The sequence below is a fragment of the Gigantopelta aegis genome, chromosome 1 (genome assembly GCF_016097555.1).
Source record: "Gigantopelta aegis isolate Gae_Host chromosome 1, Gae_host_genome, whole genome shotgun sequence".
In the NCBI taxonomy this organism is placed as follows: Eukaryota; Metazoa; Mollusca; class Gastropoda; order Neomphalida; family Peltospiridae; genus Gigantopelta; species Gigantopelta aegis.
The window spans coordinates 33,098,790-33,113,185 of record NC_054699.1 but is presented as its reverse complement, the minus strand read 5'-3'; the positions used below and the strand labels follow the sequence as shown (position 1 = coordinate 33,113,185).

The following is a 14,396-nucleotide window of genomic DNA, read 5'->3' as shown; positions in this document are numbered from 1 at the left end:
TCTTCAACGTGAAGCCGTGACATTAAAATGATAATTACAATGCATTTTATTCTTATGAACATAAAAATAGAAACAGTACACAGTCTTAACTACCGGATACGGTGCTTCTACCCCCCACCCCCCACCCCCCCTCCCATAATTTCTAGCATTGCAAGGCCCTTTCGACGTGCGACGATTTCAGAATTCCAATATGGAATCTTCATTCATTTCAATTTATTTTCGTGCTTATATCAAATTAAGATTCCAGCACGTTGTCCTCAGCACACACCTCAGCTGTCGGTTGGACTATACCAATTAAAATCCCATAGGCGATCATGTTAACGTTTGTGTTTAAAAACACTATATGCAATATATCAACCAAACTATGACCCATAAATATCAGTACTACAACCCCTACCTCAAAGTATTAACTGCAGAAAATGGTACCTTTCATGGCTCATTTTCGGTATAACCAGATGTTTCTACAACACCCCTAGTTTCGCACAAAATTTAAGTACTTTTTTTACAGGTACCCAATACATGTTCCAAGCACAAGGCTACTTGACACGGTGGTACTACATCAAATAAAATTGCATACACTTTTAGCCCAGATGAAACTAAAAAATTTTTACAACCAGCACACTCACATTTATAACCAATCACAGGACTTGTGGTGTTAACTTCTCTATCAAAAGTTCGGTGCACCTCGAACTTCGACCCAGCCGGAAATTAATTGGTTTAGTGCAACCTGTCTGGGCTGTCTGTCCAGTGGTTAGTGCGAGAGAAGAGGTTGTAGTGGTCTTACACCTACCCACCGAGTCGTTAAAACTCGCTCTGGGTAGGAGCCGGTACCGGTCAGCCTTACGTACGATAGCTTAACCACGACACCACCGATGCCGGTATAGGGAATCTATTGCACGATTGCTAAGCGGATGCGACCATTGAAATAAGCCCAGACCTCGAAATAAGCAAGGACGAAGCCCAGTGGGTTATTTCCCGTTCCAGCCAGTCGTCCACAAATGATTGAACAAAGGCCATGGTATGTAATATGCTGCCTGTGGAAAGGCAACAGTATATTCTGCCTATGATATGAGGCTTATGTAAAAGAAACGTTGCTGATGACCGATATAGGTAGCCTACACGACAAATAAATATGTGTTTATTCTTTGGACCAGATTTCGTAATGACTATGTAACACAACATGCATGGGTATTGAAACACATAAAAACAATGTGATTGGACATTGAATCACATATTTTTTAATATCTTTTTTTCATATTCTACTGACCTCTTGCTTGCTGTCACCTTTGATTTCTATCTCATTTTTCCTCATCCGTCAACTCTTTCTATGCTGTCTGCCACAACATTCCATACCTTACGTCTCGAATCACGGCAGATGCTCATCCCTACCATCAATCTAATTAAAATTAGCTCCACTATTACGTGTGGATCTAACAGCATCCCGTTGGAGCTCATGTCCAGTTGACCGTTTGATTCGACCAATCAAAACCTTACTTGCAAACACATGCCAGTGATTTGAAGAAAAAAAAACCCCGAAAAAAACAACATTTGTGATTATGCCTAGGGTATACGAAATGATTCGGGTGAATTACGAAGTATGCCGGAAACTACTTTCAATATAAAATTTTATATAAAATTCGTTTCAAGACGAAAAACAAAAACCGTGATGGTATAGCCATAAAATCTGTTTATACTAGTATACAATCCAGAGTTTATTACTGTGCTTTTCCCCCTGTTTTATTAATGTTGAAATATATTAACAAGTTCGCCTATTGCATAAATAGTCTCGCCTGATATTTTTCAAAATTTGTATGCTCCCGAATAACGCTATAAAAGGCGAAGTGTAATTGGTCGATATTTAAATTGTTATTTATAGATGAAATGTCACCTGGGCATGGGAGTCCACGCAATGCTGTTAGATCTACTGGTAGACCTAGTAGAGCTAATTTTAATCAGATTGCCCTACCATGAACCTGCCATTTCCCATCAGTGTCCAAATAGTCACGGTCAAGGACAGTCAGGTGTCATACGAATGGGTGCAGTAGGTTCAAATCCTGCCACCTGACTCTTTCTGTTTTTAAATATTTGATAAACACATCTTTAAATACCAATCATGTATTATTGTATATAGTTGATATTTTTTTTATTTCAATGTGTTTTTGTTAAAGCTTGTGTAGTGTACCTATAGTATAGATGTAACGTTTATTATTATTTTTATTTTTTTTATTTTTTAAATTTTGTATTGTTTTATAACATGGCCTAGCTGCACTAATCAATTTTAACTCCATTTTCACTTTTTTTTCAGGAGTGTCAGGTATTGTGTATATCGTTGCACTATTTTTGCAACTCTGTCATGTATTCTTCTCTGGTGGTGTTGTCACACATATATATACCTCCAGGCTATAGCACCTGATTAAACACTTAATCTAAATCAGAGAAATAGTCTTTCAACTATTCATAAACCAGCACATATAATGCGATATGATACATTGAAAAATATATGTAGAGTTTTGTCGTTTTGTAAAAAAAATTATTCATCGCCTGTTCAGGAGAACGAGCGCTCGCAGAACAATTTGACTGGTACCATCATGTTCTATCACATGACATTAATTTAATGTCAAGCGAAAACACCAGTCTAGCGAAAGACTGCGAGTGTTCGTCATCCTGAACACGCATGCGTCATAACTTTACTGATAGTACTAATAAAACTATTTAAATACATTAGATTTTTGCCATACTAAATTAGAAAGCTTCTTATTATTAATGTTTTTAGAACGGTCAAAGCAAATGAATGGTTCTCTTTAAAATATATGTAGATGTTGAACGTTATCTCAATTTTTATTTTTTTATTTATGTCTGTATAAATTATGTCCAATTGTTGTTCTCAAAATTATCATATATATTAAAGTGAATGTTAAAACCCCAAAGTACAACTTTATATTGTGCATCCCCACTGATGACACGGTCCATACTAATAGTTAACACCGCACACTCACAAATGAAGCATTACATTACCCAAGTTCTATTTTTCAGAAAAAAGAGTCTTAAAGGGACATTCCCGAGTTTGCTGCATTGTAAGATGTTTCCAACTAATAAAATATTTCTATGATTAAACTTACATATTAATTTTTTTTGTTTAGACTATCAGTGTCTGTATATTCAATGTGTTTCTGGTCGTCTTAATATTTGTAAAAAAAAAAAAAAAACTGGATTTTGTCTTCAAATAATTTTGTACGTACGAAAAAATATGTTTCAGGAAATAAAATAAAATGTAACCTAGTGCAATCAGAAACACGTTTAATATACAACCATTAATATTTTATGCAGAAAAATATATTTGATATGTAATTACAATCGTTAGAAAGTCTCTGTTAGTCGATAACATCTTACAAATTGCAGCAAACTCAGGAGTGTCCCTTTAATGGCTGAAAATAAATAAATAATTAAATTGCATTAGTTTATTCAGAGAGAACATTAAAATACCAAAGTTCATTGTTCATAGCAAAGGATTTTAATGGCTACAAGTGAAAAAAAGTACTGAATCGCAATAATTATTCAAAAAATGCATTAAAATTCCCAAGTTCATTGTTCATAGCAAATAGTCTTAATCACTGCAAATAAATAAGATACTGAACTCTATTAGATTATTCATGCAAAGCATTAAAATACCAAAGTTTAAGTTCCATTGTTCATAGCAAAGATAACTGGAAATAAATAACTTACTGAACTGCATTAGTTTATTCAGATAAACTTTTAACTGCCCAAGTTCATTGTTCATAGCAAATTGTTTTAATGACTGCAAATAAATAACTTACTGAACTGTATTATATTATTCAGATAAACATTAAACTACCCAAGTTAATTGTTCATAACAAATAGTTAATGACTTCAAACAAATAACCTACCGAACTGTATTAGATTATTCACATGAAGCATTAAAATACCCAAGTTTATGTTCCATTGTTCATAGCAAAGCGTTTTAATGGAAGAAGGTAAATAACATACTGAACTGCATCAGTTTATTCAGATAAACCTTAAAATACCCAAGTTCATTGTTCATAGCAAAGAGTCTTAATGACTGGAAATAAACGACTTATAGAATTGGATTAGTTTATTCAGATACAACATTAAAATGTTCAAATCCAAGTTCATTGTTCATTGCAAAGAGTCTTAATGATTGGAAATAAACGACTTATAGAACTGGATTAGTTTATTCAGATACAACATTAAAATGTTCAAATCTAAGTTCATTGTTCATAGCAAAGAGTCTTAATAACTGGAAATAAACGACTTATAGAATTGGATTAGTTTATTCAGATACAACATTAAAATGTTCAAATCCAAGTTCATTGTTCATTGCAAAGAGTCTTAATGATTGGAAATAAACGACTTATAGAACTGGATTAGTTTATTCAGATACAACATTAAAATGTTCAAATCCAAGTTCATTGTTCATAGCAAAGAGTCTTAATGACTGGAAATAAACGACTTATAGAATTGGATTAATTTATTCAGATACAACATTAAAATGTTCAAATCCAAGTTCACTGTTCATAGCAAAGAGTCTTAATGACTGGAAATAAACGACTTATAGAATTGGATTAGTTTATTCAGATACAACATTAAACTGTTCAAATCTAAGTTCATTGTTCATAGCAAAGAGTCTTAATGGCTGAAAATAAACGACTTATAGAACTATACTGAAGAATAAAGGGAACGCAAATATTAATTCAATTTTCTTCAATTTATTACGTTATTCAATTTGAGTCTCATTAATTTTACTGTCTGTTAAAATTATTTATGTCTTGTGAAACAATTTAGACCAATTTTGACCGTCTTGTTACCGAATTAATTGTATCATGAAAATATAGATATTAAAATAGGCGCATTTCTTTTGTTGTTCAGCATATATTATATTATTCAAATGATTCATTTCAAGTACATAATTATTAGTATTATAACATTCACATTTACCGTATCGTCAGTGGATGATGGAATTGATAAACAATACACAACGTATTTTCAGAAGCTATTTAGTTTATGCAAACTTCAAATATGTATTAAATATTATCAGTGTATGACGTGATACTGCCTAGTCATTGAACCATTTATAAACTAATCAGGTGTTACAATGTATGATGTTAATACAGACATAAATAATATAAACTGATGTATGCAATTCTTGGAACACTAGATGTTTGGACACTTTTTATTATCCATATGGGCAGAGGGAAGTGGGAAAAGAAAAGTGATCTTTTTCCCTAGGGAAAGAAAAAAAACACACCCTTTCTTCTCCTAGATAAGTTTTGACGTCATAAATAGTGCTGGGGCCTATTTCACTAAACATCGTAAGTTTACGTCTGCTACTAGGAGTTATACCGGTCGTGCGTTTACACGTGTTTGGCGTCTATTTCACGCAGAAAATGGCATCATTACGGAAAATGGAGCATTTTAAAGACAAAAGAAAATGAACTATGTGCATTTCTAACTATATTTGTTGTACTATAATAGTAATAAGAATTGTGATTTAGTCGTAGATTTACGTTTACGTGCAAAACTAGGCTTACGATGTGTTGTGAAATTGGGCCCTGCACTATAGGTCTCACTACACAGATGTCATCTGCCATTGAAACCCATATTAAACTGCCCAACTTCAAGCGAAGATTGCCCATAGAACGGGTTCTCGTTGGCACTAACAACATACACCATTGCGAACATACATTATATAAGCATTTATATTCACTCCAAAATTGTGAATATTCCCGTCTCAGTATTTTGCTATATGACCGCATCTGGCTGTAGTACCGGTCCGAACAGGTGGTTCATTAACCGATTCACTCCGGCTGTCACTTGCGCTATATATCCATGTCCCAAAAGGTCGATGCACAATATTACAAAATAACATGGGCAAAATACAGCCAGAAGGCTTACCATTAAACATACATATTGTTTTAATTCTTCACCATTTCCTAGAAGTGAATATGTGAACCACAACATGTGCCACAATTAGGAATTATAGTGGACCGTGATCAATGAACTCTCACCCGGAAGTGATCTGTGTAGTGAGACCATAGGTGATTAATTGTGTAGTTAATTGTGTAGTTTCCATGGTGGACGCCATGACAACAATTAACTTACGTCATCGGCGATACGTACGTTACGGCTACGACGCATCGCCGCCTCTTGTTCTCAACTTGCAGAGTTATTTTCAACAATGGTATCGTTCGAAAATTTTCCATAAAATGATAAATATTGATAATGGGTAATAAATAGTATACCCAACTCGTTACTCGGGAATACCGTTTATTTTGCACTCGTGAATTGATATTGTCCTTCGCGAGCCAAGGTTCGGGAAGGACAACATAAGTTCACTCATGCAAGATAAACGGTATTGCCGAGTAGCGAGTTGAGTATTCTCTAATTATATCTGAGTCGGTAGAGGGCTCACCTGAGTTATTTGAGTTTTAGGATCGAACCTTATTAGCTGATCAGTTGGGTTTTGACTCGTCCCATCCAGTGCTTCACGACTGGTGAATCAAAAGCCGCAGTAGGCCTATGTGCTATCTGTGGGATAAGTGCATATAAAAGATCCCTCGCTTTCAATGGAAAAAAATGTAGAAGGTTTCCTCCAAAGACTACATGCCATAATTATCAAATATCTGACACCTGGTTTCCCAGAGATCGAACCCTGGGGCGGGTATACTCGAAACCTTCGTGGTATATGAGCATGCTAAAGTATAACGCACGCACAATGGCGTGGTTGAAATAACAAACAAAACAAATAAAATATCCATTATTATATTTGGCATACCAGCGGTGGCCTTTGTAGTCTATGTAGACTTTCTTTCTTTTACTTATTTTCGTGCTTATATCCAATTAAGGTTCAAGCACGCTGTCCTGGACACATCTCAACTATCTGCGATGTTTATCCAGGACAGTGGGTTAGTTGTTACTTGGTCAGTGAGAGAGAAGAGGGTGTAGTGGTCTTACACCTTCCCAGTGAGTCGTTAAAACTCGCTCTATGTGGGAGCCGGTACCGGGCTGCGAACCCTGTACCTACCAGCCTTATGTCCGATGGCTTAACCACGACACCACCGAGGCCGGTTGTAGACTGTCAAAATAAACGTACGTTGACAGCAAATAGCTGTAACTTTTCTTTGTTTGTAAAACATGTAATTATTCTAACGACTACATTAACTTTTATTATCTTTGATTCCATTTTGATTCAAACACAGCACATGCTCCAAAATGTTGTTATTTTAAACATCTAGTGTTGTTTTGAATTGCATTGTGCATGCTGTAACAAACTATTAATTAGTGAACATAGTGTATATGCTGTCAGTCAGTTCTCTATTAGATCGTGTATGCACCTTTTCCTTTTAAATTTAGCGTAAATCTAATGTGGGAGAAAGGTTTAACCCAGAAATAGCATGCATATATTTATATAAATGGAAGTTCTGTTCGTGCTTAACTAAGATATCAATATCTTACGCTAATTATCTCATGAATTCATACAGAGTCTGATGTTATTTATTTATTTACTTATTTATATATTTCAACTTATTTTCGTGCTTATATCCAATTAAGGTTCAAGCACGCTGTCATGGGCACACACCTTAGCTATCTGGGCTGTCTGTCCATAACAGTGTCTGTCCAGGACAGTGGGTTAGTTGTTAGTTGTTAATTGTTAGTGGTTGGTGAGAAAAAAGAGGGTGTAGTGGTCTTACACCTACCCATTGAGTCATTAAAACTCGCTCTGGGTGGGAGCCGGTACCGGGCTGTGAACCCTGTACCTACCAGCCTTATGTCCGATGACTTAACCACGACACCACAGAGGCCGGTAGTCTGCTGTTAAGAAACACGAACTTAGACCATCATTTTCCTTGTTTTAAAAATATCAGTCTTGTGCAAGTAGTATTTAAACTCGAGACAAATCTGGAAGACCACTATATAACATTACATACTGGTAATATAACTTGTTTATAGAATAAATACAACATACTTTTGCAACGAAGAGCAACATGTTCGAGCAACCTTATGTATAATATAGAACACAGAGTAATCGTTTCGTGCATTCCTATATACAATTTAGAACTAAGTAGCATGTATTCGACTATCCTAATTTCTTTCCATAACTTATTAAAATCATTATTATTCATGTAGCATGTTGAATTTCTGTTGCACGTTCTACGTATACTGGTAATATGTTTGATATATGAGCGTTCAAATACTCTAGTGGCATGCATGCATACCACTATTACGACCAATCTGCGGCATGTAAGTCTATAAAACAAATTGTGCATCGCTTATTTTATTGAGTTTTATTTTATTTCGTTTGAACCAGAACTGTTATATCATGCACACTTAAAAAGGCGGTGTTATCTCATAATAATTGTTGATTTCTGCATCTAGAACTGAATATCTCAAGGAACTGAAAATAGGTGACAATTGTGAATATAGTTTCACGTTAACCACTTAAGGTACATCACTACTATTCCTGATATCGTTACTACTCAAACAGGTTAATATAATCCGCTTTAGGAAATAAATTTTGAAAATAAAGATAGGTATTTTCCGTTGTTGGTTGACCTTTGTAATATTTAACATACTCAGTCTTTTGAAGTTATTTGCTATAATAATAATAATAATAATAATGTTAATAATAATAATAATAATTCATAGTACGTGTTCCATGCTGTCACTTTAAAATGCGTATACTAAATATGAGACATTGTTTTATTAACTCAAAATTTTCTGGTCAGTTAATATTGAATTTTTTTTTGCATGTAAATTACTTAATAATTGCACTGTTAAAATATGGATGTGGCATTCTTCTCTATATGTGGCGATATTTTGAACAAAATGTATTCCAACATAGTAAATGCTTTGAAATATATGCAAAACTGAATAATTTTGTGTAGCATATACTTTCTAATGAATGCCACTGACAATCATTTTAATTGTCCCTTTTACTATAAACGTGTTAGTCTTTGCCTTTTAAAACATTTCTCTCTTTAAAAGTTATTCATAATGTATTTTAATACAGTCTCTCCATTAATAGTGACAAAGCTAGATGCACATGTATTTGAATATGTACATAAACGTCATTGTCTGTGTCTTTAAAAATATTTTATCTCTTTAAAAATTACTCATAATGTATTTTAAGAACAGTTTCTCTTTTGATAGTGACATAGCTAGATATACATACACTTGAATATGTAAAACATTGCTATTAATATATGTTAAAACGCAAAGCTATTTCTATATTTGTCTTATTAAATAAAGCTTAAATCGCTTTTGTTTTAACTACATAAAAAGTGCAATTTAACCAACCTTGTAATATAGCATTATTTTCTGAATTGGAATTACAAAAATGACAGTTTGTTAATTCAAATATGATGAATGACATTTGTTGTTTTCTGTTACAGGAGAGCTGCGCGTGAAGTGCACGGGACCTCATGGCCAATCAGTGCCCTGCACGCTGTATGACAATTATGATGGCACGCGCCGTCTTAAGATCAAACCAACCGAAATTGGACACCATGTTGTGGAAATTACATATTGTGGAGAACATATACACGGTATATTTACGCTTAACATAACAACACGTTTTAATTAAATTTCCTGTTTAGGCTACATACAAATAATTGGCGTATGTCTAAGAATAAGCCTCTCCAAAGATGTTTTTAAAATCATGTGTCTATATCTGTACTAACGTCACTCGTCACGAACTAAGTGTATTGTAGAAAAGTGTTGAACAATAGCATTTCTACACAAATTTAATACAATAAACCAATTGTTAATATATGGCGAAGTTCTTGCCTTGTAGAGTATCCTCCATTTTGTTTAAAAAAAAAAAAAAAAAAAAAAAATTAAAATCGGGCTGCCCGCCTACATTTTTTGTAAAGAACGGACACTCGCATCTAATTTTTAATGTCTCCTTATTAACAAAATGTTATTCGAAAGTATAATATTAAAAAGACTGCTATTTGGTGCCCTTGTATAATATTTCAGACTATAACATCTAAAATTAAACATTAAACATATTTTCTTGATCAGAATATCAATGTTTTCATAACTTGTCGCCTTAATTGATTTTATTTTTTTCGTACGATCCCGCCAAAACAAAAAAACCCACACAAAAACAACACCAAACAACAGCAAAATCCCTACCAAAAAGCCAAAGCAACAACACACACCACCACCAACAACAAACAAACAACAAAAGAGATGTATGCGTGAGGAAATAAATGAACATTGATCCATTACAAACATATTGGTTGAAAACATATTTTGTTGCATATAATATATATATATATATATATATATATATATATATATATATATATATATATATATATATATATATATATATATATATACACACACACACACACACACACACACGCACACACACGCATAAGGATTGGGCACAAGTTATCGAACTTACGAGGCCCTCTCCTAATAAAAAAAACATTAAATTTAATTGTACAACAATGGCGACTACAATTTCCAATAAATTAATCAATCAATCAATAAAAGTAAACGTGTGATGTGAACAACGATTGAATAAACTGAAATACCAGAAAGGTAAAAGTAGTACAGACATATGACAACCAAAAAGAAACATAATGCACACACAGATAGTGGTATTCTGAAGAAGAACAACAACAACACAATTTGAATTTCATGTGCAAGTTTAGTCATTAAAATGCTCTGTTAGTCTGAAACCTGTTACAAATGACAGCTGCTTATTTACATCGTTTTCCTATTAACTACAGGTAGCCCGTATGCTATTGACATCAAGGCGAGTCACGTGGTTGGAGACGTGAAGGTGTGGGGTCCTGGTATCGAGAATGGAATTATTCCTGGCTTCCAGTCTCACTTCTGGGTGGACGCTACAGGAGCGGGGGCAGGCGAACTTAGAGTTAGAATAATGGGTCCAAAAGGTTCGTATACATCAGCTAGGGCTGCTATTAATTGTCCTTATGGAAACGGTGTTACGAATTGTTTTGTATCCTCACCACCCTCACACTAAACTTACGTTTTGAGACAACTTTTATTTTATTTTAGCAGACCAAGCAGATATAAAAGTATAATTATGGTGCATTCTGAATCACCTATTTGATTAATTCTGGAACAACCGGTAGGGAATGATGTGTTCAAAAGTTTTGTTCTTTTGTTAGAGAATAATGGCTAAAAAGATTTACACTTTTAGAGAATAATGGATCCATTGTTTGTAAGTGAATAATGGTGTGTAATTTTGTTTCAGAAATCAGGTACCAGGAGTTTAAACTTTGAAAAGCGTTCATGATCTCAATGAATTACATGTATATGTAGTACATTTATTGCTAATATTAATCTTTCCATGTGTATCACTGCAGAGAGAGAGAGAGAGAGAGAGAGAGAGAGAGAGAGAGAGAGAGAGAGAGAGAGAGAGAGAGAGAGAGAGAGAGAGAGAGAGGGGGGGAGAGAGAGAGAGAGAGAGAGGGGGGGGGGGGTCGTTGTCCCAATAATAATAAATTTTCACAACACCCCAACACGAAAAATACATCGGGTATTGGGTTTCAAATAAGGCAAATGTATAAATTAATTCATAATCACCATCAGTATCAATTCTTTTTTTAATTCAACAATACTCACTTGAGTATGTCAGCTAAATATATTGTTTTTTCTTTCAGGTGCATTTAAAGTAAAGATGAGAAAGACGAGCCAAAAAGACAAAGTTTACCAATGTTTCTACGACCCGATCGAGAGCGGCATCTACACCATCTACGTGCAGTGGTCGGGCACCCACGTGGACGGCAGCCCCTACACCGTGCTGCTCGCCAACAGCTCGCGAGAGCTCGACATGATGAACGAAGACCACACCTCGAGTTTACACTCCAAACAACACTCACCGCGCGACTTTGCCCGCGGCCATACCAGTTCCACCTCTCCGCAGCACCACTCTAACAGTGAATTCCTCTACTAGTTTCCAAACAACTGCTGACAAATGTCCACTACATCAACTGATATTGCTTACAATATTATTGTATATGATTTTTAAAGGATTACAGTGGATTCATATGCTAGTTTCCAAAACAACATCAACTGATATTGCTTATAATATTGTTTTATATGATTTGTAAAGAATTACAGTGGATTTCGAGACTAGTTTCCAAAACAACTGCTGACAAATAATACCAGTCGAACAATGAATTCCTGTATTAGTATCCAAACAACTGCAGACAATTCACATCAAAATCCAGCAGTGAATTCATATACTAGTTTCCAAACAACTACTGACAGCTAACATCGTCAACTCAGCAGTGAATCTTTATTCGTCTTTTCAAACAAGTGCTGACGATTCCTGTACTAGTGTCCAAACGACTACCTAAAATCCACATCAAACTCAAGAGTAAATTCCTGTACTAGTTTCTAAACAATTGCTTATAACTTACGATATCAACGATATTGCTTATATATTTTATATCATTTTAAAGACTATAATTGTACAATAACTTTTATTTTAATACAATTATTCTAAAGCTTCATAGAATGACAATTTTTATTAAAGGCAGGATTGCACAGCCGTTGAACGATTATCTGGCTAAACAAAATATTCCTTGAAAATATGTACATTTAATTTATCCAGAAAAAAAGTACTTTATCCAACCTTCTACATAAGCGTCATATCCCATTTGTTGACCGATACGCTGGTATATAATTGAATTATGGCTACGTGGCTATAAATCAGAAAACATAGCTTACTAAGTGTTGATGTATAGTCTCTTTTATCAGTGTTATAGACAATATGATCATTAAAAATCATGAAAAAGGGAATGTATTCCGCGATTTATAATTTTATTCCTCCTTTTTTCTTTTCTTTTCTGCCGGCTTATATAAACGATATATGGTGCATATATTAAACGAGTAAATTAAAGGTAACGGCATGGCTGTTATTCGGATACATGGTACATATGTATATACATATCTATTATTCTCACAATGCATATACAGTTTGCAGGTGCTATGTTAACTTGGTCTTATGTTAACCTGTCTTATGAATATTCATGTATTAGTGCTGTAGCGTAACATGTGATATTTTTTTTATATACTATAATCATTATTATGAGTAATACGTAACACAGAAATGTGTGTGTGTGTGTGTCAACTATCTGGCGTGTAGAAACCCGTACAGTAGTCGCGGATAACAACAGACGAATAGGTTGAACGGATGACAATAGCCGAATGTGGGTAACACATCTTCATAACAGAAGTAGAATTGAAATACAGGAATGTCTGTTTAACGACAGGTCAGCACATACCACGACCTTCATATGTTTGGACATTGGTAAGAGTGATCTATCTTGAGACCCAGCATACCTCAGGCGGCAGGCGAGTGTTAAGGAAATTATGCACGGTGGGGCATATTTTAGCGAGAGATGTTTTTAGGGGGGTGAAAATATATTGGTTTTTGGTTTTGAAAATTTGCTTGAGTAAGGGTACGGTCGTACCCTCGCCCCCTCCCCCCTCCCCCCTTCCCCCTCCCCACACGCACCAGGGCTGGCACGACAACCACATGCACTGTAATGACACCACGTGCACTGAAATGACATCACGCGCACTGTCTAGCAACTGTCATTACGGCACACAATTATGTTATTTGTTTCTGTTAGAATACAATATCGAAGCCATCGATACCAGTTAAATCGTTGGTTTGTTTTCGTAATTATTACGTTTTGTTTGTAACTAACACATAATATATCACTGCTTCTCGTATGAATATAATATATAAATTATATTGTATATAAGTTGTTTGTAAAGAAATATTCTTTATCATTATCATATTACAAGCGACAGCGTAGTCAAATTATATTATTGTACATTATCATATTACAAGCGACAACGTAGTGAAATTATATATTACTGTAGAATGTAATGCATTTACGTTTGTAGACAATAAAAATTCATCCATTTATTTGTCATGGTTTCTGTTGGCACAAACATATAACCTTTTTATACTTGTACCTATTGATTTTGTGTTTCTGTGAGTATTGCTGATACAATAAGAATCTATATAGAGGCATGCTTTAGCAAGACATATTTCAGTTTTAAGAATTATTTTCATAGTCATATTTTTACAGTAATGTATTACGTAACACAATGGACATAAGACATATTAAAGGGACATTCCTGAGTTTGCTACAGTTTTAAAGATGCTATCGACTAACAAAGACTTTCTAACGATTGTAATTACATATAAAATATGTTTTTCAGCTTACATTATTAGTGGCTGTATACTAAACGTATTTCTGATCGTTCTAATATTTGTACTAGGTTAAATTTCATTGTATTTCCTAAAATATATGTTTTTTCGTACGTACGAAATTATTTGAAGACAAAATCCAGTT

At 34.4% G+C, this 14,396-nt stretch overlaps 1 protein-coding gene across 2 annotated transcripts in view; it reads left to right on the top strand.

The window, feature by feature from the left end:
- Positions 1-13,961, top strand: part of LOC121374016 (filamin-C-like) — a 96,895-nt gene extending 82,934 nt beyond the window's left edge. The window contains exons 21-24 of one of the 2 annotated variants that reach the window (XM_041500891.1): positions 2,306-2,314; positions 9,429-9,581; positions 10,782-10,949; positions 11,682-13,961. In XM_041500891.1, the coding sequence (XP_041356825.1) occupies positions 2,306-2,314; positions 9,429-9,581; positions 10,782-10,949; positions 11,682-11,974 (623 nt within the window). In that variant the 3' untranslated portion in view covers positions 11,975-13,961. The remainder of the gene's footprint in view (positions 1-2,305; positions 2,315-9,428; positions 9,582-10,781; positions 10,950-11,681) is intronic. The other variant, XM_041500901.1, reaches the window with a different exon arrangement.
- The last annotated feature ends 435 nt before the right edge of the window (positions 13,962-14,396 follow it).